General features: G+C 51.7%; 1 protein-coding gene across 1 annotated transcript in view; it reads left to right on the top strand.

Annotated features, from left to right (window-relative positions):
- Positions 1 to 26,508, top strand: part of LRRK1 (leucine rich repeat kinase 1) — a 132,541-nt gene that overhangs the window by 102,776 nt on the left and 3,257 nt on the right. The window contains exons 21-33 of the mRNA XM_055555868.1: positions 1,906 to 2,077; positions 4,622 to 4,785; positions 5,781 to 5,920; positions 7,184 to 7,433; positions 9,829 to 9,995; positions 12,299 to 12,496; positions 13,417 to 13,694; positions 15,221 to 15,415; positions 16,119 to 16,270; positions 20,967 to 21,084; positions 22,157 to 22,273; positions 24,957 to 25,807; positions 26,186 to 26,287. Coding sequence (XP_055411843.1) covers positions 1,906 to 2,077; positions 4,622 to 4,785; positions 5,781 to 5,920; positions 7,184 to 7,433; positions 9,829 to 9,995; positions 12,299 to 12,496; positions 13,417 to 13,694; positions 15,221 to 15,415; positions 16,119 to 16,270; positions 20,967 to 21,084; positions 22,157 to 22,273; positions 24,957 to 25,807; positions 26,186 to 26,287 — 2,904 coding nt within the window. The remainder of the gene's footprint in view (positions 1 to 1,905; positions 2,078 to 4,621; positions 4,786 to 5,780; positions 5,921 to 7,183; positions 7,434 to 9,828; positions 9,996 to 12,298; positions 12,497 to 13,416; positions 13,695 to 15,220; positions 15,416 to 16,118; positions 16,271 to 20,966; positions 21,085 to 22,156; positions 22,274 to 24,956; positions 25,808 to 26,185; positions 26,288 to 26,508) is intronic.

Raw genomic sequence — 26,508 nt, 5'->3', positions numbered from 1 at the left:
AGTGTCTGAGCATTATACCTGCCTCTAAGTGTAGATATAATGGGTCCCTTGTACCCCAGAGAGAAGGAGTTTCAGCTCTTTGCACCATAAGCTTTTATATGATCAACAAAAACAAAGGCATTTGCTGCTCCTTTTAGAGCGTGGCTTTCAACCTGCAGTCCCTGGGAAAACCTTCAGGGCATTTCTAAACCTCTCTCTGCACTTCCGAGTTTTTGTGCTTCTTCCAGGCAGGGATGCACTGGCTCTCAACACTTGGGGAAGGCTCTGGCCCAACTGCTGAGACAGCCTCAGGGACGTATCATGGACTGGCTCTGCCGTAGTGCAAACCCCATGCAGTGCCCAGGTCTTCGTGGCTTTCTAGTCGGCAGGCACATGAAGAACTTCCTTCTTAGTTGCCCAAGCCCACGCCTTTGGCAGCCTACCCTGTTAGTGGTTGCTCTTAAGCCAGTGCCAGTGGTTTCGCCCAGGGCTCTGCTCACGTTGAGAGGGGCTTCCTTTGCCCATCAGTTTAAACCTCTTCACTTGCCATGCTGGCTTTTAAGTCATCTGTACCTTCAAAAATATTGAACACCTGCTGTGTGTGCTGCGTGCTGGGTCACCTGGGTACAGAGCGTGCTGCCTCCCTCAGGGCACGCCGGCCACATAGAAAGAATCGGGAAGTCCCAGGGCACAGCCATGGAGGGGGTCCCATGCACCCAAGCTGAGCATGACGTAGGCAGAAGAAGCAGGCTAGATCTCACTGGGTGCTGACAACGGCCTCCTGTTTGAGGTCAGAGAGATAAAGAAGGACTTCTCAGAACTGAAAGGCATGTGCCAGAGAATTCCTGGCTCTGGAGAGAGGCATTCCAGCTGGGGTCGTTGACAAGGTCCTTTGGGCCAAGACCTATAATGGCTGAAAAGGACCGAAACCTCACCATCTGTCCCCCTTGGACCTCACCATCTGTCCCCTTGGCCCTCACCTACACAGCCACTGTCTGTCCTCTAACCCTGCAAGGCTGGCATCCCCATTCTTCCACCATCAAGGAAGCAGAATGGCAATGGGATAGGGCTGTGTGCTGAAGACACCCTGGATACTCCACCCCCAGGCCCTCTTTGAATTTTCCTTCTACAGTATTTTCGGGGGTTCCTTTCAGAAAGTCCTAAAGACATTTTATAGGACCTAAACTGATGGAATTTTAGAGGATTAGGAGAACTGAAGGCAAGGCTTTAAGGACACACCCAAGGCTCTGCCCAAGGCTACCTTAGCTCCTCCAGCACACACAGAAGATGCTGGTTTTCAGGGAATTATTGGAGGGACCTCCCTCGTTTCAGCTTATTGCAAATGATCACAGTCATGAACAGCTCACTGACACTGTGATGAGTAAGAGTGCTCTTATAAAACATCATTCTTTTGCACAAAGAGCCTCATTAGAAATTTCAAGGTAATTGTGTTGTCTCAACTGGCCAAGAACAATAAATAGCTTCTAAAGCCAAAGACATTTCTCTGACCCCGATATCTTGTCCTTGGAACTGTGCAGCTGTATTTGTTTTTCCTTCACCATCCGAAGTTAATTTTAAGTGACTCCCCAATCGCAACCCGGTTTACAGAGAACCAACTGTGATTTGTTGTGTCTGTGTTTATGACCGCAGATGTTTTCACGTCTTCCCTCGCCATGTTCTAGTCTCTATCTTAGAGACTTCAACAAACTGATTCGCTATGCCTATCTTCATTTTCTCTTGGAGTATTTATGCTTACCATATAAACTACGCTCTCTTTCTAAAAATGGTTCCAAGGGCCCTGGGAGGAAGGCATCAGGCAACCTGAGCTTTTTCAGCAGATCCCACCCTAGGCCAGGCTGTCTGCAGGGGTCAGAGCCCCACAGCAGAGCTCAGGCCCTGGTTCACCAGCCCCCTTTGGTGTTTCAGCTATCTCCTGCCACATCTCCTTCCATCCAAACCCGGCCTGGACACCCACGGCATGCGGCACCCCACAGCCAACACCATTCAGAGAGTGTTTAAGATGAGCTTCGTCCCGGTTGGCTTCTGGCAGAGGTTTATAGCGCGGATGCTGATCAGCTTGGCCGAGATGGACCTCCAGGTATTGCGTTTTTTGCATAGGGCACTATTTGCTTGCAGGCCAAGCACCTGCGGCCATGCCCTGGTGGGAGTAGGGGGAGGGAGATACCCTTTGCTGGAGGAGCCTGACTGAAGACCTTTCCTGCAGCAGAACTGCTGGCTTAGGGTCCAGACCCTGGTACAGCACGGCTGCCTTCTCCCCTGTGGGCCACAGACCCACTTGAGTCATTCTGTGAATGCCAAATCAGCACCCAGTTGGCTTGGGCAGACTATCCCATGAGGAGCAATGGTTTCAGTCTTACCGACGTCCACATTCCCTGGCTCTATGGCTGTGGACTGGAACTCACAATCTGCTTATCCAGACACTGACCTTGAGTATGCTGCTGCTCAGGGGTGATGCTGGGAGAATCATGGTTTTGCCATTCAGGCTGTGACTGAACTCCCCTGGGGACCTCTTAATAGGCACAGACCAACAAGTCAGAATCTGTGGGTGTGGCACACAGGGATCATATTTTTTAAAGCTCTCCAGGTGGTTGATTTCACTGTCCAGTCAAGCTTGAGAACCACTGGCATAGAGCTTTAACTTGGTCTGGGAGGGGTAAAGACCTAATGGAAGGAGTTCTTTTCTGTGGGTTCACGGGGGTTGTTGAAGGAGGGCTTGGCTATCAGTCAATATTCATTTCATGCAGGGCAATAATACAGAAGTGGCGGTTGGCTAGAGCAGTAGTTCTCAAAGTGGGGCTCCTGGGCCAGCAGAATCGGCCTCACTTGGGAACTTGTTAGAAGTACAGATTCTCAAAGTGAATCTGTACTGAAAGTCACTCAGTCATGAGGCTCCACTGTCCATGGAATTCTCCAGGCAAGAATACTGGAGTGGGTAGCCTTTCCCTTCTCCAGGGGATCTTCTCAATCCAGGGATTGAACCCAGGTTTCCCACATGGCAGGTGGATTCTTTACCAGCTGAGCCACAAGGAAAGCCCAGGAATACTGGAGTGGGTAGCCTTTACCTTCTCCAGCAGATTTTCCCGACCCAGGAATTGAACCAGGATCTCCTGCATTGCAGGTGGATTCTTTAGCAACTGAGCTCTCAGGGTAGCCCTCAAGCCTACTCCAAACCCCCTGCATTAGAAGCACCAGTATAGAACTCAGGGCTCTGTTTCTCAGCCTTCCAGAGAATTCCAACCTACTTCACCTTGTGAGAACCCCTGACATAAGCCAGAATTGTTGAAAAACGGTCAGTAAACTCAGTGTGAGTTTGCCTTTGACATGTTCGAGTTACAAGGCCCTTATGGAATTAAACTTCCTGCCTATTAAATAGAGATATTCTTTGATCTTCCCATTTTACCGAAATGTCCAAAAGTAAATGCAAGAGCCTGAAAGTACCAAAACCTCTCACAGCTCGTGTTAGCAGGAAAGAGGCTTGTTAGCAACCCAGTTGGGTGCGCTGACAGAGGAAGGAGTGGGCGCAGGGCCGGCTGTCCCAGTGTTCCCGCTCAGTCACCCTCCCTCCCTTTGAACTCTGCTTCCTGCCGTGTTCTAAGTGGGAGGTCACACACCCCCCCACCCCGCACCGAGCTCGGCGTCGTGTGAGGCCTGAGCTCCTAAGGGTGCTCAGTGGCTGGCCGGGTGAGGGCCCTTCAAAGCAGCGTCCCTCACTCAGAATTAGGAAAAGCAGCTTTGCTGGAATTCAGTCTCAGAAGTAACCAAAGGTATGCAGATTCAAGCATGGATAATATTACTACTTTTCACCTATCAAACTAGCAGAGAGCTGACAGCTCTCTCCTCCACAATCAGGGAGGTTCGCACGTCATGGTGAGGGGATGTACAGCTTAGTCACCCTGGAAGCAATTCGTCACTAGGAATCCAGAGCCTGAAGACGTTCAAGCCCTTTGACCCAGTAATCCTACAGCTATAAATCTGAACTATAGCAGTCATTTGAAATCAGAGAAAGCTCTGTGCTTTTTTCATGTTCATTTGGCTTATCTGGAATAGCAAAAGACTGGAACCAATCTAAAAGTCCAAAGAAGAGAATGACTCAACAAATTACTTAATAAAATATTGAGATTTAGAAAAATGAATTTTATGAGTTTCTAATCAGACAGGAAAAGCAAAGTTTTTAAAAGTACACACAATTAGAAGTTTAGAAATGCAAAGTTACAAAATACGGCCTCAGCTGTTTTATAAACATTACAGATAGATAGGAAAAAACCTAGAATAAGATATACCAAAATTTTCATGACGTGTGTGTTAAACTGGTATTTTATTTTCTCTCATATTTCTCTGTATTTTCCACATTTTTCTAAGGTAATCTTTTGCTTGTAAAATCAGGGAGGGAAAAGAAAGGCCTATTTTCGGTGTTTTAGGGAAAATGTGTTCCCAGAGTATCCTGGAGACTCCTTCAGATGATGCAGCATTTCGTTTGGCAGCAAGATGAAGATGTGGAGGGCGGGGGGCGGGAAGACAGGCGGTGTCCTTTGTCCAGACGGGGCCAGACGGGCCTCCTCACAGCTCTGCCCAGGGCCAGCACGGAGCCCAGAATACTCAAGCAGGGTCTTTTCTCTTTCAGCTGTTTGAAAACAGGAAGAATACTAAGAGCAGGCACAGGAAAGTCACCATTTATAGTTTTACAGGAAACCAGAGAAATCGTTGCAGCACATTCAGAGTGAAAAGGAACCAGACCATCTATTGGCAGGAGGGGCTCCTGGTCACTTTTGATGGGGGCTACCTCAGGTAGGTGCATGAGGGGCTCACCTGACTGGGCCTCCATGGAGCACTGGGAATGGCCCCCGGAGAAGCCACCACTGGACGCCTGTCCGCTTGGCATGCAGAGCCCCGTTCCCAAGGGCAGCGTATATACACAGAAGCTTGCTGGAAGTAGAAAGGCCCCCCTAGCAACTGTCCGAGAGGGTCCCCGTCTCCTCACGTCTCCTCCTCTCTCCTGACAGGGCAGGAAAGGCCAGGGAGGGTGTGGGGACCGAGCCCGGCGGGAGGGCAGTGGGCGGCCCCCGAGCTCAGGGTCAGAGCACCCAGCACCCCGGTCACTGAGGGGGCTCCTTAGGGCCTCGCAGCTGTCTGGTGCACCTCCGCCTCGTCCTAAGAGAGGGCGCCCCAGGGGAAGACACGGTCCCCAGACCACATCTCGTGATACCTAACAGTACATTTTTCCTGTTCTCTTTTTTTTCTTTTTTTTGGTGGTGGGGAAGAGAAAGAGGGAGAGAAAAAGTTGGCTCAACAGGTTAATAACTGATTTTTAATCAGGTTTAATTTGATAGACACAGGATTATTTCATACTTTGAGTTTTTCAAAAAATATTTGTCAGCTCTGTGAGAAGAGAGGGGGAGAGGGGAAAGTGACTATTGTGAGGGCTTGATTCGGGCCATGCTTGGCGCCGGGGCTTTCAGGTAACATTCGCACTTAAAGCGCAGTTGTCACTTGATGGACGAAAGCCCTGTGCCTCAGATGCGAAACCCTTCCCCAGCGTCACATCTAAGGCTCAGAGCTCAGCCTGAGCACCCCTTACGGCAGGATTCTCGTGTCCACCTCACCATTTGGGGGCAGCAGGGGGACGAGGCAGGGCCATGCACACAAGTACACGGACTCAGGACCTCCCCACCCCCGGGGGGGCAGCCTCCTGGGAGTTGTACCCTCACCCTGGAGGCAGAGAGCTTATCCCAGGGCCCTTCACAGCCAATTGCAATGAACCTCTTTTGGTTTCTGGGTTGCAGTGTAGAATCCTCGGATGTGAACTGGAAAAAGAAAAAAAGTGGAGGAATAAAAATCATGTGCCAATCAGAAATAAGGGACTTCTCGGCAATGGCTTTTATCACAGACCATGTCAATTCCTTGATCGATCAGTGGTTTCCCGGTAAGAAAGCATTCTTGAACCAGGCCTTGGCTCATGGTAGTATTTCTTTATAAATTGGGGTGGGGCCCATTTGGAGAACAGAAATCCCGCTGGGATTCAGCCCGAGGAAACCAGAGGGGTCCTAGCAGCCCTCTGGTGGAGCTCTGAGCCCTGGGGGTCCAGCTGCAGGCATAGCCGGGGGCGCCAAGGGTGAGATGCGGACCTGGAGGCGGTACTTGGGCCCTGGCGCCACAGCGTGTAGGAAGAATGCCCCAGGTACCACATGTGGTCTAGGAGGACCTTCGATAGGCGCCTCACATGGTCTTGTTTACGTGGTGAGGACAAAGCTGCTGAAATCCAGAGGGGAGCCCAAAACCACCCTTGCACAGGGGTGGGAGGGAAGCTTCCACAAACACCTGCCAAGAGCCCCCATTCTCCTTCCATGCCTACCCCAAACCCCCAAGTCCCAGCAGTGATCAGCCACCCACGCAGCCCTTTCCAGCCCCTTTGATCAGTTTCTTCACTGACAGTCCACCCAAAGAAAATACTTTTTGAAGTAGAGCCATTGAGGTCCTCTGTTTGTTTTGTTACTGAACTGGAGACAAACCCACTGCAGGGTATCCCGCACGGAGGCCGTTTGAGCAAAACCAGGCCACTTCTTCCCTGTGAGCACTGGAAGGCTAGAGACCGAGAGAGTGGAGAGTGGGTCTGAGATCTGAGCACCCCCTCTGGCCTGCCGGTCCAGTCCTCTGGCCTCCTGAGCTGGCTGCCCAGGAGAGCATCAGAGCAAACAAGAGACAGGGCTGGGCATGCTCTGGACTCCAGGGTCTGGTGTCCTTTGCGTGTTGACGGGAAAGGTGACCTACAAGGAGAAAAGGCATAGATAGGGGCCTACGAGAAGGTAATTTTAAGAACAGCTCCTTACTGATTGTGGCTTGGTCATTTGAGTGTGGCGTAGCTCAGACCCAGCCTGCAGTGTCCTGCATAGGGATCCCCAGACTCTCAGCACCTCCTCGGCCAGCTAGCTCAGGGTCTGCACCCCTTGGTGACTGTCCAGGGCATCCCTGGCCCCTCCCTGCGAGTGTCTTTTAGGATTGAGGATAGTGCCCTCCAAAAAAGAACCAGAGTGTGACAGTCACATTTCAGCCTCTCCTGGGGGTTCAGGCCAGGGAAGGCAGACCCGTCTCTCGTGAAAGGCCCACCCAGCCGGGGGTGCAGGTGCTTGTCAGGGGCCCGCTTGCAGCTGCCTTCAGGTGAGCTGACGCCCGCTCTGTCCCTGTTTAGCCCTGACGGCCACGGAAAGTGACGGGACCCCACTGATGGAGCAGTATGTGCCCTGCCCTGTCTGCGAGGCCTCTTGGGCTCAGCACAGCAACCCCAGCGAGAGGTCAGAGGACGTGCAGTACTTTGACATGGAGGACTGCGTGCTGACAGCCATTGAGCGGGACTTCATCTCCTGCCCCAGGCACCCTGACCTCCCGGTGCCTCTCCAGGAACTGGTCCCCGAGCTGTTCATGACCGACTTCCCAGCCAGGTAGGCCTCCATGCTGACACATAGATCTACTGCTTCCCATCCAGCCCCGGGTGGCGTCTAGGTTCCTGGCCTAGGCTGCCTAAAGGGAGCCAGGCTGTCACTCTCTGTTTGTGAGGCACACAGGCCCAGCCAGCAGGCAGACCACTTGGAGGGCAAAGTCACCTTGGGGGCCCCACCCCATCTCACCCTCACGTTAGCTGGCACTCTTTCCCGCTGAGCTGACCCTCTTCTCTGACTCCTACTTTGCCGCCAGATCATGGAATAGAAGACAAAGATTCACTGGTGTCCAAGAAGGAAGCACTCCCAGACCTACCACCTCCTTTTCCTTTCTTGGCAAATGATGACTCCTTACTGCTGCTCCGGTGCTGAGCATTTCGATCCCCTGAATCTATCCCTAATATACTAATCTAAGATAATAACTGGGGAGATAATGCGGAGAAAAGAGAGAACACTTTGTGGTCCCGTCCTATAGGAAACCATCACAGAATCCAAGTAGTCATGGAAACCAGAAGCCATGATTTGGTCTCCCTGGAAACAATTTGACCTTGTTGGTTAGCAGTGTTTTGGGAGTGTTTTGGAGTTGTTTTCTTATTCAAAGAATTGCTTTATCTGATTTCTTTAAAGAAAATTAAACTTGGGGGTGTAAGAATATTTGTATCATCATTTTTTCCAAATTGTTTCCCTGACCCAAGAAAATGGATGTAGAATACTCTGATACTGCAGAACTGTGGCTCCAAAACATGCTTCTGGATGAGTCTATTAAACTAAGAAATCACTTCCTACATTGGGGAAATTCCCCCATGGTTCTTTTTCATATTCCCCAGTTACCTCATTGGTGCAAATGAAAATTAAATAGTACTCTTCTGCAAAATAACTTCCCTTTGCTCCTAGATCTTTAACATGAGGGTCATCACTTCTCAGAGACCACATACAGAGTTTTATATATGTATGAATCAAATTTCATGATGGGGTGCCCAATTAAACAGCCCCAAATTTTAGTGTTTTTATTTATTTGCTGAACCTTTTTATGTTTTATGCCCCCACTGAATCTGGACTCTGGAATCTACTGTGTGGAATCTGGAAAGCCAGGTTGGTTGTTCCTGTTGGTTTGGATCTAATTACAAGCTGTAGCATGGTTCTTAAACCAAAGTACTTGGCTGGGAGTTGAAAAACCCAAGAATCTGAACAGGGTTCACAATCCAGCAGAGACTCTCTGGAAACTTTGGCTGAAACAGGACCTCAAAGCATCACACTCCCCAGCTGGGAGTTTGGGCAGGTGCAGGCAGGGAGAGTCTGGCTCCACAGAGCCTCGTCCTGTGTCCCTATTCAGGAGTCCTGACAGAAGGCCCTGAGGGATCTCCAGCATTCCCACTGTTCCCTGTCTCAGGAGGCTCCCAAGGGCCACACTTCTGAGCAGGTGTTTTGGGGTGGGCATTTGGAGAATAGCCTGGTTCCTCTTCAGCTGATCACCAAGGTCCACTGTGGGTACAGTTGCATCTGTGTGGAGTGTGATGTGGTCAGGCTCTGCAGAGATTCAGCTGCTGCACAGTCTGTTCCTGGAAGGCGTGGGCAAGACTGCATGGTGATGAGGGGCAGAAGGGGTCAGTCTCTTCAGTCAGGAGAGCTCCGGTGGAGGCACCTGGTGGAGGTAGCAGAGGAGAAAGACCTGGGGACCTCTGCAGGGCCGGGGGGACCCTGAGATGGGAGGACATTGGGGTGCTCGCCTGCCACCCTCCCCTCCTCCCTCCCCCATCCACCTTCCGTCCCTCCCAGGAGTGACTTGCAGTACTTCCAACAGAAGTCTGCCTTTGACCTAGGATTATAACATACAAACAGGTGGGAAGGTCTAAATCTCTGCCTTTGGGTGAAATCCTAGCCATCAGTTGTCGGGACACTAGCCACACTGACCAGGAGCTCTACATGGCCATTTATATAATCACTGGCTTACTAGTAAGAAATGAGACAGCTAACCTAGCAATAAATAAATGCAATTTCCAATAGATGCTAGCTCTCAAAGCATTTTCCTTCTGGAGGAAAAGGTCCACAGAAATTCTTTTTCTGTGTCCACCACCTTTGGAAGCTCCATCCTATGCCAGTCAACATTCACACCTCTGAGACCATTCCTGTTATGAATCCACTTTCCAGAGGAGACCAAGGCTTGTTGAGGCTAAGTGACCTACCCAGAGCTGGCATTTATCCCAGATCTGTCTGACCCCCCCCCCCCACCAGGTGGCTTTGAACCCTGACTTTGCTCAGTGGGAACTGATAGCCAAGCACATTCTTGCACCCACCCAGCCCAGGACCCGCCTTTAACTTCGGTGGGAATCTCTGGGGGAACATGGGGCAGGAGGGAGGTCTGTTCTGACCCCCAGCACACACACGGTGTTTCTGGCAGGCTCTTCTTGGAGAACAGCAAGCTGGAGCACAGCGAGGATGAGAGTGCTGTCCTGGGCCAAGGTGGGAGTGGCACCGTCATCTACCGGGCCAGGTACCAAGGCCAGCCTGTGGCTGTGAAGCGATTCCAGATCAAGAAATTCAAGAACTGTGCAAATGCCCCTGCAGGTAAACAGGGCCCTGGGTTGTTTCTTTTCAGACATGTCTTCCCTTAGTCCAAACCTGTACCACCTTAGATGCCCGAGGCCACACAGGCAGCGGAAGAGGGGGATGATGCCAGTGTGGGCCCCAGGGGTGGTCCTGCTTTCTGCCTGGTGAGACGTGGGCCAGGACTGAGGATCAGGAGGAGCACGGCCTAGAAATTGCTTTCGGAGGTGACTTGCTTGTCTGACATGAGCCCCCAAGAGCATGGGCCAGCCTTACAATTTCTATCTGTTGCATGTCCAGCACAGTGCCCACATGATGGGCACACAGGCAGACCTCAAGTGGACCCCTCACCCTGAGGACTCACCCCGCCCCCCATGCAGTTACCAAGGGAAGGATAGTGGCTAAGTCTCAATCCCAGTCCACATGAATGGATTGGGGAGCCATCGTGGGTAGCTTTTCCCTCACCCCCTCCCCTCCCGCCCTTGTCCACTGACCGTGTGCAGCTCAGAGGTGCTCCAGAGCCACCTGCCACCACCTAATGCCCATCAAAGGCGAGCACGTGGAGGCCTTCTACCTTCCAGCCACTGGGGTTGCATTTCTCATGGCCCCTGGCTTAGCATGGTTATCATCATGATCACAGAAGGAATTTACACTCTTGGTAGAAAATTAGAATTGTGGAACAATATGAAGAACCAGATTAGAAAGGAAGAGGCAAAACTGTAGACGTGGGAAGAGAATGGAAATCTAAGAGACTATTAACAAGCATCAGAGCCAGCAAGAGTTTGATACAGTTGCTAGATGTGAGCTCGACATCAAATTTGGCAACAGTGACCCATTAGACAATGCCTTCCGTGGCAGCCATTAAGCCACAAGTTATTGAGAAATAATTAATAGATATCATTCAATTTAGTTCTCATCTAAATTCCAGCAGTGTGTGAGAGAGAGAGAGAAAGAAAGAGAGAGAAATCTGACTAATTCTAAAATTCATGTGGGAACTTTGCTGGTGGTCCAGTGGTTAAGACTTTGTGTTTCCACAGTAGGGGGCCGGGGTTCTATCCCCAGCCGGGGAACTAAGATCCTGTGTGCCGTGCAGCAGGGCCAATTAAATAAATTAAAATTCAAAGAAAAAGAAAATGTATGTGAAATGACAAACACCCCAAAACAGCCAGGAAAACTCCACAATGGAAGACAAAGAGGAGAGGCTTGCCCAGTAAACGTCCTGACTTACCAGGCTCCAAGCATTAGGGTGGGGTACTCCTGGGCACGGCTGGGCCTGTCGGGAACAGAGAGAGCCTGCATGTGTGCGAGAGGCTGGCACATGACAGAGGTAATGTCGGGAGTCAAGAGAAAGGCTGGCTGTTTATTAAACTGGGGCAGAGACTTCAGCCATAGTCAAAAATACTTGATTAATGGTTTAAAGGCCCAATGTGAAAAACAACTTTTACACTTAAAAACAAATTTGTCTGGCTCACACATCCATCTGGCACAATCGATCCATTTTAACTGCCAAGATTTTCTTTCTGCGGTTTAAACTTCCATGTCCAGTGATTCCTGATTTTAAAATCTGAACAGGGGAGGGACAGATCAGGACCCAAGAGGACAAGCAGTACCGGGTGAATACTGCTCAGTGACTCAGGGCTGGCCACAGCCTGGTGGGTGACCGATGGGTGGAAAAGGCCCCTCAGGGGGACTCAGGCAAATGCCTTCCATGTGGGGTGATTGTGAGGGGAGTGTGAGAACGTTGCAGCACAGCCCACCGTTGCCCGTAGACGCTCCTTCTTTGGCCTGAGATGGCCTGTCACAGGCCCGTGACCGCCCTGTGGTTTTTCTTCTGGACGACACGAGGGCGGTAGTCCAGTCTGCCTTCACGGCCCCAGCCTCTAGGGGTAAGGTGAGCAGCAGTGACCAAGCCCCCAGAATCCTTACAGCTGAGCACTGGGGGCTTGGTTACTTTCCAGGCTCTGGGTGGCCCTCAGGGTTGCAGTTTTGGAATAAGATGCAGCTGAGAGCCTTAGGTGGTGAACAGCAGGCTGGGGGGAAGGCAGCAGGGTGGGTGACGAGGGTGGGGGTGTGCAGCCCTCCACTAAAGGGTCTGGAACACTGAGTGTAGCAGCTGACAAGTATGGTGCCCGAGAAGGGGGCTTGATACCAGCCCAGATGCCTCAGGAGTGCCCCCATTTGGCGCTCAATTCTGGGTGACGATACTGCAGCCCCCGGAGGTACAAGTCCTGGCCCCAGCCAATCCCGGGAGTCCCCAAGAGGTGGCTGTGAGCCTGGCGGGGCCCCCACCCCTGGTGGCGCTGACAGCCGAGCTCTCTCCGCAGATACCATGCTGAGGCACCTGCGGGCCACTGACGCCATGAGGAACTTCTCGGAGTTCCGGCAGGAGGCCAGCATGCTGCACGCCCTGCAGCACCCCTGCATCGTGTCCCTCATCGGCATCAGCATCCACCCGCTCTGCTTCGCGCTGGAGCTTGCCCCGCTGGGCAGCCTCAACACCGTGCTGTCCGAGAACGCCAGAGGTAAGCGCTGCACCTGGAATCTTCCCCCAGGGGCCCACAGCGGGCAGCACAGGGCCCCAGGAGCCAGCCAGGGCCGGGCACAGCTGCCGGAGTCTCGTGTGCCATGCCCGGTGGAAACGGGAGCGCTTCTGCAGGCCTCAGTGCCGGGCAGTGCCGTTGGCACCGCTGGAGGAGTTGCTGCTTGGAGTCAGACAGAACCATGTTCTGAGTCCAGGTTCTCTGCCATAATCTGGGAATTTGCTTCATTTACTCACCCATCAAAGGAGGTAATAGCCCCCCTTGGAGGGCAGTGAGACCATCAAAGGAGGCAGCCCCGGGAGCCCCAAGCAGCAGAGCCTGGGAAGCCTGCAGCCGCTCAAGTCTCTCTCTGGGCTCCGTGTCCATCCACCATGGTTAAACATCCGAGGCCCTGCGGTCAGTTTTAGCCTACATTATTTTTCAACAAAACTTTAGAACACTTTCCCTAAGAAATGAGTAACTAAATTCCAAAGAACTGACAGAGGGAAAGAGATAGCTGTCTTTTAACTCAGGAAGAAGAAATGCAATTAAAATTAATCAATGAAAATTAATTATTTCTCTTTCAACAGAAGAGATTTTTTTTTAATGGAGTTCTTATACCTGCAACTTACTCCTTGACATTATAGTAGCAATCTTGGCCTGAGATGAGCTCTAGGAATTTTGAATCCTGGCTTTTTTTTAGTAAAACCACCAACCACTGCAGGCATGAGATACTGTGAATGAAGCACTCACAACAAGCATCTCTAACATAAATAATCCTAAGAAGGTTGTCCTCTGTCTCTTCTGGCACCCAGCCTAGAGAACAATGAGAATGCATCTGTAGACTATAAAATACTGGGGAAGACAGAGGTAAGAAAATAAGAGTTGTTATGATAATAGTTTGATATTTTTTCTTTGCCAAGATTCCTCCTTTATGCCCTTGGGACACATGCTCACCCAAAAAATAGCCTACCAGATAGCCTCTGGCCTGGCCTACCTGCACAAGAAAAACATCATCTTCTGTGACCTGAAGTCCGACAACATCCTGGTCTGGTCTCTGGACATCAAGGAGCACATCAACATCAAGCTGTCCGACTACGGCATCTCCCGGCAGTCGTTCCACGAGGGTGCCCTCGGCGTGGAGGGTACTCCCGGCTACCAGGCCCCGGAGATCCGGCCTCGCATCGTGTATGACGAGAAGGTACGGCCCACCCACAGCAGTCCCTTAGCCCAGGATGGCCTGGTCCTGGGGCACCTGCAGCTCTGGGCTCTACACACCCTCAGGCACACATCTCTCCTCTCCCGTGCTAGACCGGGAGGCCCTGGAATGAACCAGAAGGGCACAGAGGCCTGTGTCTACTTGGAAATGTCAAGGGTGACATCTCCTTAGCTGCAGAACAGTGACCGAACCTCAGAATTCTCAAACCTCAGTTCAGAAACACAGTAGAGGCTGTGCACAGTGGACAAAAAGTCCAAGACAGAGATGCATCCAGATTTGGGTCCCACTTCTGCCAGGCAGATATGCAAAAGGGGGACAGAGGACCAGCCTCGCAGTGGCTTATGAGCGACAGACAGATAAGGCTGCTAAAGGCCCCTGGTCAGATCAAAAGGCAGCACTGAAGCCAGGAGGAGAGAGTGATTCCGGCAGGTCCAGCACAGCCTCCTAGACGGCCGTGTGGCCAGCCTTGACTGGGACGGGGCCTTCTTCCCTGAGGACTGTTGGGTAGGTGCAGGTACACAGACAACTCCAAACTCTCTTGCAGTGCTCACCTTGCATCTAGGGCTGGCCCTGGCTAATTAGCGATCCAGCAGTGAAACTCCTCTTGTCTATAATTTCTCATTATTTGGTGACTTGCAGATGAGTCATTGACTGATGGCTCCACGAATGACCCAAGCATGTTAACCCAGCACCGTGGCTATTAACCAAGATAGAAAAGGCAAATCAGGATGACAAAAATAAGCTTCTGAGTAGCAGGCGGCAAAGCACCTCATAACTAAATTTATAACAGAACCTTCACATTGAAAATGTTCAGGTCTGTCTTAGCCATTTTCCTGCTAAAAGGTTATTTCTTGACCCTTATGGAGACCTGTGTCACTCTCTCCTTTAGGGGATTTTTCATGACATTTAGATGAATCAGGATGATGTGATCTGGGAGACTTTCCCCTTTTTTGTGATTTGCATGTATTCTTACTATCAAGCATGTTAAACCAAGGGTTTGCATTTTCCTGCCTTGTTTTGATAAAGGGAAAGTACCATGGCATCCTTCAAACCCTTACGCAGTGCTTGACACCAGGTTTTCATCATGTGTTTAGTGGATGGATGGAAGGAAGGAAGTTTGGGAAGACGGGTAAATGGACAGGACAGTCAAAGGGCTGCATATATGGATACATTGAAAGATAGACAGATAAATGTGCAGAAGGGAAGGTGATCATGTGTGTGGGTAGATGGATGGTTGGATGGAAAGGTGGGAGGGAGGAAGGAAGGGAAAACAGGACTGGAAGATAAATGGATTAGGGGACAGATTCATGGAAGGTCAGATGGTTGGTGGAATGTTTGGACAGGTGGAGAGAGGTGGATGGATGGGTGAATTAATGATTGCCTTCCTTTGGGCAGAACCCACGCATTCCTTCTCTAATGTGTCTCCCTGCTCCCTCTCTGTCAGGACCAGCTTGCAAGATCTGCTGGGCCCAGGCAGGGTGTCTGATTTGGCTTGCCTCTCTGCCCAGGTAGACATGTTCTCCTATGGGATGGTGCTCTACGAGTTGCTGTCAGGACAGCGGCCCGCACTGGGCCAGCACCAGCTTCAGATCTCCAAGAAGCTGTCCAAGGGCATCCGCCCAGTTCTGGGTCAGCCGGAGGAAGTGCAGTTCCACCGACTGCAGGCGCTTATGATGGAGTGCTGGGATACGAAGCCCGAGAAGGTACCTGGGGTCCTCGCAGCTCCAGCAGCTGGTGGGAGGCTGTGGGTCTCCAGAGCGCACCTGTGTGCTTGCCTGCCCACTCTTCACTGAGGGTCTAAAACAAATGGGCTCTTCTCTGCTCTTTTACAAAGATACATGTATTACTCTGACACACCCAGTTCATTTTCTTTGTGTGAGTGTCACTCTCAGGAAAAACAAAGTTTCTTTTCCTCCCCAACTTTTATGTTACATCATTATGCACAGGCAAGAGCAGTGCGAATGTACATATCTTTTTAAAGGAATGGGAAGAAAGTTTGCTCATGAGAAACAGGAGTCATATTATCATTTTGAAGCTATCATTTTGTTTTTGGAAGAGATCAATGGTTTCAGGATTAAAACTCATTTATCAAATTAGATTTGGTTATTGAGAGTAAATGAGGTTTGAGAAAAATTCTTTCTACAACTGTGTGTCTCTGGACAAAAGGGTTGGAATATCAGAACTTAAGCTCACCTGACCACCTGGTTTTGAATTGCCATGGACCAGACGCCTGGGAGGGTTTATTTCTGGTATCTGAAGTTGTTTTGGCTTCTTATTTTGGTTGGGTCCTGAATAAGCAGATTCTACTTCTTCCTGGTTTAAGACCCTTAGTTTTGAGGACAGGGTGGGCACTCATTTGGTTGTAAGTGACCCTCACTCATGTCTCTGTGGGCCTCTCTCCCTCAGCGACCACTGGCCCTGGCGGTGGTGAGCCAAATGAAGGACCCGACCTTTGCGACCTTCATGTACCAACTGCCCTGCGGGAAGCAGACATCCTTCTTCTCATCCCAGGGCCAGGAGTACATGGTGGTGTTCTGGGAAGGCAAGGAGGAGTCCAGGTAACATCCGAGGCTTGCCATAACCTGCTGCTGTCAGAGTGGGGGGCAGCGGTGGGTGGGGAGCAGTCGTGGATGACCATGGTGAGAGGTGTTTAGTGAATGGTAAGTTGAAATCCTGATGGCATCTGCTCAAGAGAGAAAGAGAAAACAGTCCACATGCATACAGACAAGCACATGTGGGTTTGTGAATAAGAGAAGCAGAGAAAATGTGGTGTCTGCCTAGGACATGAAGGGCAGGGGTCAAGGGAGGGTTATGTTTTAAGGTGGGAGTTACTTGCAGCTCGATGGCAGAGACAGTAAATGATGCTGGGGGCCAGGAAGAGAGAAAGGTGCTTGTGGAGGTGCTGAGTAGAGAGGAGGGAAGGAGCCCCTGGTTAAGCAGAAAGGGTGCCCAAATAGGGATTCATGCTGCCGCCCACCCAACTTCCAGGCGCATCTCTTCTTCGTGATGGGGCGGGAAGGACAAGGGCCTGGGGGAGAGGATTTCATATTCATTCAAGGAGAAGGACACCGAGGCCAGGGATTTGGAAAGATAGCATCAGAGACTTTGCAGAAAAGCATATCCTGTGTGAGATGCTTCAGTCCTGGCCTCTCCCACCTACCTAGTGTGACACCTTCAGAAGCAGGAAAGCCTTTCATGGCATGATCTAGGAAGCCTAGTGCAAATATGTGCAGGTGTGCAAATCTGGTAAGGCTTAGATGAAGCAAAGCTTAAGATGCAATGAAATAAATGAGAAGGACTTTGCCATTTTACTTAGGTCACTGTTGGTATGGTTTTCATCAGGGTTTATGCTGCTGTGACGGAGCGTTCTGACCTAAGACATGCTCTGAGAAACCATGCCCTAAGGAAAAAAGAAAAGTATATATGTAAACAGTGTGTACATAAATACCCATATCCATGTAAAAATGCGTGTGTGTGTGTGTGTATACACACAGTAATTATAATGGTGATGGTAGTGTTGCTGTTTTAAGGCATTGCTTATAATTATAGGGTAAAGTTAATGAGTTAATTATATTGACGCCATGCTTTGCAAATTGTGATATTTATCATGTAAAATATAAAAAATAGGTTAAAACTTCTGTAGTTCTGAATTTAAATTGGGTAGATTTGTGAGTATTTTACCTTTAAGAATAATGAACTCATATTTCCTAGCTCTGCCCATTGAAAAAGCCTAGAAACAATGACTGACCAAATGCCAATGAGACCCCCTAGGATTCAAATGGTCCTCTCTAAGTGCCAAGGGAACCAAAGCTTACTGGAGAAGTGACTGACTCCAGATCTGGGGGAGGAAGTAGGCCTGAAACACTGGACACTCTGACAACAAGGATGCCGTCAGAGACGGTGAGGCTAGGTCAAACGGACTCAGGATCCAACCTGAAGAGGTTCCCATGAGCCAAAGATAGGGCAACAAGCCTCAGCAGGAATAAACATCTGCAATAAACTGAGACACATCAAATTGTTTACGTTCACAAGTTTCTAATGCTACTTAATAAAAAGTAGTAATTAAAAAGATTTTTTAATTAAAAAAACTCCTCATTTATCATCATTGGAGGCTCCTAGAGAGCAAACTTAATATTTCGAAAACTAGTCTGTCTGGAATGTGAGCTGTGCCCCAGGGTAGCTAGCAAAAGAGATGTTAGGAGGAGGTTTTTCTTTTTAGGGTAAATGAAGCTAGTAAATGGAGAAAGATACTAGAATTAGAATGACAGTATTTTGTAATCCCTGTTGAAGTAACGGACATAGGCAGTGACCATTAACGATCACAGAGGGAGCCAGATCCTGACACTGTGTGCCTCCCAAGAGAAGCACACATCCTAATGAGGACGGCTTCTAGCCCAAGAAATCAGATGAAATCTAATCGAGACTCAAGATGGGGAGCAGTGGAATAAGGTGGATGATGCCCCGGGCTGCAGGAATTCCACAGGGCACCACCCGTGTCTTCAGCATGTGACCTGCTCTGAGAGAACGAGAAAGGGAAGGGAAGCCTATCAAAAGACTTGGAGATGTAAAAATCAGCAGAAATGCAGGCTTTCTTTCACTACTGATTCAAGTAAACTGTGAAAGCAATGATGAGAGAATTAGGGAAGTTGGAACACTGGGCATTCATGACAGTAAGGAATTAGCATCTCTTCTTAGGTGTGGTCATGCCCTGTGGTTAGGTTTCTAATTTTTTTCCTAATAATTTTTTAGAGATAAACACAGATAAAAGTTAGATAAAAGGATGATTTGGGGGACTTGCTTCATAAGAATCTGGGGAGAGAAAACAATGGATGGAGGCAGAGATAAACTGACATGGCCAGAGAGTGATAGTTCCTGAAGCTGGATGATGAGCGCGTGGGCTGTGATATGCACACTGCCAAAGAAGAAAGGAGGGAGGAGTTGAGGGGGCGGGGCTGGCGCTCTGGTTTGAATGACAGCACAAGGCAAGAGACATAAAAGACACGGGTTCGATCCCTGGGTATGGAAGATCCCACGGAGAAGGAAATGCCAACTCGCTCCAGTATTCTTGCCTGGGAAATCCCATGGACAGAGGAGCCTGGCAGGCTACAGTCCATGGGGTCACAAAGAGTCAGACACGACTAAAGTGACTTAGCACACACAGTTTTCAAATTCCTTTCATGGGCACAGATGGCATCCTGATGTCACAAATGCTTTTGGGGAGTGTCACACTCTCAGAAGACCAGGAAATACAGGCATGCTGTCTGTCGTGAAAATAAGGCCCTCTTACTGTTAAAGGATATAAATGTACACATAAAACAAAGTGAAATGCTCATCAGATGTATAAATATAAAAACAAATCCCATTTTCCCATCAATATTTATTTTCTCAGCAGACTCTCAAAAATCTTTTAAACAAATAGAGAAAATTAGAAATTATTATCTGTTATTTCAGAGACTTTTACACATCAGTGGGAAAAAATACTAAAATCTCAGTCATAAAATAGGCAAGGAATATTTTTAACATTAGAACTTTGTAATAATCAAAGAAATATAAATTCAATCTGCAAGATTCCTTTTTCTTATCCTACTGGCAAACTTTGTTTTCAAACATAATAATGGAAACTGCTGAAGGTTGGTCATACCTTACTAGTGAGTATGTAAATTTGCACATCTGTCTGAAAAACAATTTGTCGATATGTTTTAAATGGCTTTGAGATACTCGTGCCCTTTGACCCAGCATTTGCACATCTAGGAGCGGCGGAGCCTGGTGGGCTGCTGTCTATGGGGTCACACAGAGTCGGACACAGCTGAAGCAACTTAGGAGCAGCAGCAGCAGGGCCTTTCCCAGGGGTGCTGTGCTCGGCACTGCTTCTGGCATCGGCTCTGCCCCACCTCCCCGCTCCCCGCCGCCCCACAACGGTGCTGTCTTTACCATCTCAGTGTTACAGACTCACCCACAATATTGGAGACAACACTACCCAAAGCAGTAAAAGCTCATCTCCAGTGGGAAGGGAAAGGCCCCTGTGATGTGGGGAGGTTTTAAAAGCTCACCACCAGCCTGAAGAAGGGACACGCTCACTGAAGCCAGAGCACAAAGGGCAGTGGTCCTGGAAAGTGAGAGTGGAGGGGAAAATGAAACCATCCTGAATTAGGGAGGAGAAGGGCACCAGCTCAATGGCCATGAGCTTGAGCAAATGCTGGGAGATGGTGAAGGACAGGGAGGCCTGGTGTGCTGCAGTTCACAGAGTGGCAAAGAGTCAATTAGCAGTTGGACAACAACAAAGGGGTAAGAAGGAAGTGGGTACATGCAGAAAACAGGACATGCATGAAATTCTTGTTGGAGGGAATAGGGGAGTGTTATCCTGTAAGTTTCTCTGTGTTTTAATTTCTTCCAAGTTAAATGTAGTTATTTATTTTTTATATTCTCAGTGCATAGAAAAAAGACTGGAGAAAAGGGGAGGTGGAATATAACTTTCAAGAAAGTGTTCATTTGCTGATTTTTCATTCAACTCTGTCATCTACAAATACACGTGATATATCAGACAACCGTGGCAAGGGTTTCCAAAATTTGACGGCAAAAAAGTTTTACATTGAGAACTGCTAGCCACTCACTTGACTTATTCCCTTGGACTGCAGGACGGATCTGCAGGGTCTGGGTGAAGAACCCACCCCTGCCCCAGCTGCAGCCTCCCCTGCAGCAGTGAGCACATTGGGTGTTCATCAAGGGTGGTGGGGAGACAGATGGCAATGCGGGGGGACATAGGGGTGGGTGGGTGAGAGAAAGGCCACCCTCGTAAACAGCAGCTTGTGAGTTCTCAGGGCACTTATGCTTTTTCGAGGCCCACCCCCCTCGCCGCCCCCCGCCCCTCCGTCTACTCTGCAGCTCATTCACCGTGTCTCTAGTGGGCCTGGTGTACTCTGCTGGGGGCGGGGAGGGGACATGCCCAGGGAGGGGGCAGGGAGTGACTGTGGTGCCCGTACAGCCTCCTGGTGTCCCTTCATGCAACTTTTTGAGCCATCAAAGATCACAGAGAGAGGATCATTGGGAATGGCCTTTCTCAGCCTAAATGTTCAAGCATCACCAGGCAGGTAAACCAGGCTCTGCCACAGCCTTGAGCCCCTCAGAACGTGCAGAATCGGGCCCTGGGCTGGAAGGGGTAGGCAAGGCCCTCAGCTGATGCCCTCCTCCAAGGCTGCTCCAGGCCTGCCCTCGGGAGGGGGGCCCGCGCTGACTGTACTGTTTTGCCACTTGTAGGAACTACACGGTGGTGAACACGGAGAAGGGCCTTCTGGAAGTGCAGCACATGAGCTGTGCGGGAATGAAGCTGAGCTGCCAACTCAAGATCCAGAACTCGCTGTGGACGGCCACCGAGGTAACCGCGTCCCTGTAGGGCTCTAATCGACGTGGGTAACTCCTGCCCCTGGGGGGTCGGGTTTAGCAACAAAACAGGCAGGACACCCAGGCACGCTTCGAACTTCAGATATAACCCCAGCCTACACTTTTCACAGGGCCGGCTCACCCGCCTAGTTACTGACTGGTGGCTGGGATGTAGCTTTGATGTGTCAAGTGCAGAATCCCAGCAAGAGGGTTTCACCCCGGTAGGCTGGTGAAGTGACTGGGTTTCTTATAACAACGCCTGTCTAACAGCAAATCCGCTCAGCTCTGAGGCCTCTTGCTTTCATGTAAAGAGGTCAGCAGAAGGCACAAGGAACTGTCTTTTGAGAACTCCAGAGAGGAATGCCACAAAAACAAATGATCTGAAGCTACTGGGCGGGAGAATATGAATTGATGCCACCTTTCCAGATGGCAAGTATAGTTCAAATATGCATCACAAATCTCAACAATATTCATGCCTTTGTAAGCCTTAGTAATTTCAGTTTTAAGAATTTGCTCTAAGGAAAAAACCAAGACATGCAAACAGAGAAACACTCAGACAAGACAGGAGGGTAAGAATACTTATTCCAGTGTAAGTCACAGTAGTGAAAATAAACAAAATAAACATCTGAGCGCATATAAGCCAAATTCTGGTGCACTCAAGTGATGGACATACCTCATTCCCTAACAGACCAGGGAGGAGAGGGCCTCTGCCCACACTTGTCATCCTGGGAGAAGAAAAGCACAGAAACAGCACAGCAGTGTGGTCCCACTGTTGTTGGGGATGCAGACACACACCAGTACACAGAGAAAACTGGAAGTCTGGGCCGCAAATTTCAAAGGTGGCTTTCCCTGAAAATTGGATTGTGGTGTGGACGACTTTATGTTTTTCTTTAGACTATTCTGTAGTTTTCAGAGTTTCTAGAAAGAGCAGAGGTATGAAACCAGCCACCAGAAGGCCTCAATAAATGTTACTTCCCTAGAGGTGAAGGGCCTCCTGAGGCTGCATGCACCCCGGGAGCTGGCAGGCCCGCTGCAGCCAGCTCTCATGCTAGCTGTTTCCTCTGCAGGACCAGAAGATCTACATCTACAGCCTCAAGGGCATGTGTCCACTGAACACACCCCAGCGGGCTTTGGACACCCCGGCCATCGTCACCTGCTTCTTGGCGGTACCTGTTATAAAAAAGGTGAGATAAGGAGGTGGGTGCACAGGTTTCTGGTTCTCCGTCGCCTGTTCCGCTGGGCTGGTAGGGAAGGGAGCAGAGCCACCAGGCCTAGGTCATAGTCAGCCATAGAGACAGGAGGCCCGGGCCATCCTCAGTGCCTCTGGGTTTCCGAGAAGCTAAGTGTTGGCTGCTTAGTCGTGTCCAGCTCTTTGTGACCCTGTGGACTGTAGCCCACCAGGCTCCTCTGACCTTGGGATTCTCCAGGCAACAATACTGGAGTGGGTTGCCATTTCCTCCTCCAGGGGATCGTCCTGACCCAGGGACTGAACCTGGGCCTCCTGCGTTGCAGGCAGATTCTTTACCATCTGAGTCACCAGGGAAGCTAGTGACCAGTAAAACTAAGGGCTAAGCACAGGCAAATGCCACAGCTCCAGTTGGAGTGAGACGCTTTTCTGGTACAGCTGGTATCCAGGAGCAGTTGCACATGTGCCCTCTGAGAAGCTGGCCCGGCACCTCTGTGGCCACTCAGTCCCCAGGCCCTGGCAGGCCCCCACCCCTGTTGGGCAGCCGTATCCCCGCCCCCTCCAGCTCTTCCTGCTTTGGGATACACACCATCCAGCCCAGACCTCAGTCCCTGTGTGTCCAGTCTGGCCCCAAAGACTCACCATCTCAGCCTCTAGCTCCTGCCTTTCTCAAGTGAATCACAAGTGGTGCCCGCCCCAGCCAGGACCCCGAGCGCTGCTGCAGCTGAGATGAGACCCAGCCCACAGGCCAGCCCTGCCGCACCCCTCCCCACCCAGCACCACATGCCCAGCAGGCTCTTCCCTCCAGAAGCGATCTGGCTGCTCACACCTCTTCCTCTTCATTTACGAAGATCAGGGCCATGACCCCCCCTCTGAGAAGCTGAGCCCCCCTTTCCCCAGCTCCTCGGTGATGTGCCCAAGGCTTCTCCAGCCTCTGGAACCCCTTTGTGGGCCCTGAGGCACTTGTTTGTTCAGCTCCCCGCTCGAAGGGCCATTATTGGTGCGGCTTTGTTAAAACAAGTTGACTGTCATCGTCTGATTCCAGTTTTCCCATCTGCAAAGTGCACATAAAAGAGATGGTAAGGAGGATCTCTGGGCACAGCGTACCTAAAGCCCTGGGCCAGCACACTGGGTAAAGAGAGCATTGTTGCTACTTCCTGACAGTCGTGAACTACATACACTCTCCTCTCCACCCCTCTACAGTTTCATTTCTTAAGGAAAAAAAAAAACCTGAAATCAATCTTAGAGTCAGTTATGACTGTGGCCCCACAGGCGTGGCTGGACAGCTCAGGACCCAGTTGCACTGAACCACGGAGCACGACACAAAGTGTTGCTTAAGGCCATGGCTGGCCAGAGCCCCGAGCCGGGGCCCCGCTGCCCGGGCGGCCGGCAGGAACAAAGCCGGCTCTGTGCAGAGCCTCCCCATCGGCGTGTCTGCACCCTCAGAGGACGTGCTGCCCCTTGGCCGCAGAGGGCAGACCCTGAATTCTTGCACGTGCGTGTCCACACCCAGCTGGGACGTGGGACTCGCTGCCTGGCTGGGGCCTGGAGCTGGGACTCAGAGAGAGACCTTGCTCCTATTTGCTTTGGCTCTTTTCTGTCCTGGAATCCTGAAGATGGATTTTGATAAGCGTTCTGAGGGCTGTTGATCTCGGGGCTGGTTCACTCATCGCCTTGGACAGCCTGCCTTCCCAGCTCTCGACAAGGAGGCTTTCTGCTGCTCGCCCTCGCTGGCTCAAGGCCGGGGCCGCTGCCCTTTCCCGGCTCTGGCTTTGTGCTCCAGAACCCTTCCCACCCCTCTCCCGGCCCACCTGGGCATAGAGCCTACTCAGCTGCTCTCCGCTCCCAGCTTTGCACAGACGCTCCAAGGCGCCCGGGGCCAGGCCCAGCGTTCAGCACTGCCTCTGCCTGGTGACCTCTAGTGGTTGTAGAACACGTGCTTCATGGCAGGGCAGGGGCACCCCAAGAACCCTCTCAGTGTCGGCTGGGCCACAGGCGTTTCAGAGTAGATGTGGGAAGCAGGGCATGCAGCGTGGTGGCCAAGAGGTGCCTCCGTTAGAGGACTGAGCTGGAAGTGATTTCTTCAAGACTTAGCTCAGCAGGCACCCGTTGGTACCTGAGCAGAAAACTGGGGGGGTGTCCCCGAGGTGGCTAGGAGTCAGCCCTTCCCTGTGCGGGCCGGCCCTGGGGGCAGGGGTGGATGCACAGACCCAGGCCTGCTCTTGTGGAGCAGCGAGCAGGAGTCCCAGCCCAGTGGGGCACCCATAGCCAGCGTGAGTTTACGCAGCAGAATTCAGGGGAAAGAGGGCACCACTGCCGCCTCGGAGGAGGCCTGGGGACCGAGGGGAAGGCCGCTCCCTCCTCCTGGCCTGGCAAGAGGTCCAGGCTCACCGAGGGTCCTAGTAGCACATGGCCCTCGCTCCCAGGGACTTCTGCTCCCAGGAAGGAGGGCGGAGGCGGCTCTTCTGGGCCTGAGCCACGCCTCCTTTGGGAGCACACCCGGAAGATCCTGCTGGCAGCCCTGGCCTTCCTGGCAGCCCTGGCCTTTGTTAGAAGCCGGGAGGTGCTAGCAGAAAGCGCTTGCTCATGGGGTACCTGCAGGGATGGGTTGGGCGCACGCTGTCTCTCTCCTGGGATGCCTGAGCTGCAAGGGCATCAAACACCCTGTCTTCCCTCCTCAGAACTCCCACCTGGTGCTGGCAGGCCTAGCGGACGGCCTGGTGGCGGTGTTCCCGGCAGCGTGGGGCGCCCCGGACTACGGCTGCTCCTACCTGTGCTCGCACACAGCCAACAGGGCCAAGTTCAGCATCCCCGACGAGGACGCCCGGCAGAACCCCTACCCCGTGACGGCCATGGAGGTGGTCAACTGCGGGTCCGAGGTCTGGTACAGCAACGGGCCAGGCCTGCTGGTCATTGACTGTGCGGCCCTGGAGATCCGCCGGCGGCTGGAGCCCTACGCAGCGCCCTCGGTGGTCACATCTGTGGTGTGTGGCTCGGAGTGCCGTGGCGAGGAGGTGGTGTGGTGCCTGGACGATAGGGCCAACTGCCTGGTGCTATACCACTCGGCGACCTACCAGCTGTGTGCCCGCTACTTCTGCGGGGACCCCAGCCCCCTAGGGGACGTGTTTCCCGTGTGCCCGATGGGCCCACCACCCCTGGACAGCCCCACAGCCAGCGCGAGGGAGCCCGCGAGGGGCTCCATCGCCGACGTGAGCTTCATGTTCAGCGAGGAGCTGGGCACGCAGATCCTCACCCACCAGGACTCGCTGACCGACTACTGTTCCCTATCCTCCTGCTCCGCGGCCTCGCCACACCCGGCACCCATGGCCCTGTCCAGCCTGCCCTGCTCCCCGGCCAGCTCTGCCAGCTTGCCCTTCTCCTCTGACTGCGAGGACACCAGCCAGCTGCCCAAGCCCGCTGTGGGCTCCGACAGGTCGGTGCATGACCTGAGCCCAGTGGACGGCGAGGCGTTCAGCCAGCACCTGCAGGCTGTGAAGATCCTTGCCGTGAAAGACGTCATCTGGGTCCCCAGGTAGGTGTCCTGCAGGGGCGTCACCCTGCGCCCTCTCTGCTCTTGCTTTGGGGCCAGAGTGCAGGGAACCTTCAAGTACAGTCAGGTGCATCAGGGGCCGCCTTTCTCTCCTGGAACTGGAGGGCTCCCTTTAGCAAACCTAAGAAGGGTTGCACAGAAGCCTGTCGGCCCACCAGAGCTCAGGGCACCAAAGAGGAGAGCCGTGGTCGGGTTTCCGACCGGCAAAGGGCTTCTCACCCAGCTCTGGGGCCCTCTCGGTAACCCGATCCATTTGCGAAGCTCAGTCTGTTTCCCTGCCTTTCTGCACACCCGCTCCGTTTCCCCTTGGAGAGGACAGCCCTGGACAAACGGTTCCCCTGCGGGGTTTTGGTTTCTTAGGCGCGGTGGAGATATCATCGTCATTAGCCTGGAGAAGGAGGCAGGAACTCAGCGGGGCCACGTGATTGCTGTCTTGAAAGCCCGAGAGCTGACTCCGCACGGGTAAGACAGAGGGCAGCTATGTGGGAGCCAGGCTGTAGCTTAGGGAATCGAGGCCCCGCTGCCACCTCCCCGCGTGATGGCCATGGCCCTTCCGTCCTCTACCCAAAACCGATAGCATCCACCCCTGTCAGCAGAGGCAGAGGGGGAGCAACACAGAGTCTGTAGGAGGCAGCTCCCAGGGGATCAGCAAATGCCAGCTGAGCTGGGCATCAGTCACAGTC

The sequence above is a fragment of the Bubalus kerabau genome, chromosome 19 (genome assembly GCF_029407905.1).
Source record: "Bubalus kerabau isolate K-KA32 ecotype Philippines breed swamp buffalo chromosome 19, PCC_UOA_SB_1v2, whole genome shotgun sequence".
Taxonomy (NCBI): Eukaryota; Metazoa; Chordata; class Mammalia; order Artiodactyla; family Bovidae; genus Bubalus; species Bubalus kerabau.
Note: the sequence above shows the minus strand (reverse complement) of the source record. Positions and strands in the feature narration are given on the sequence as shown.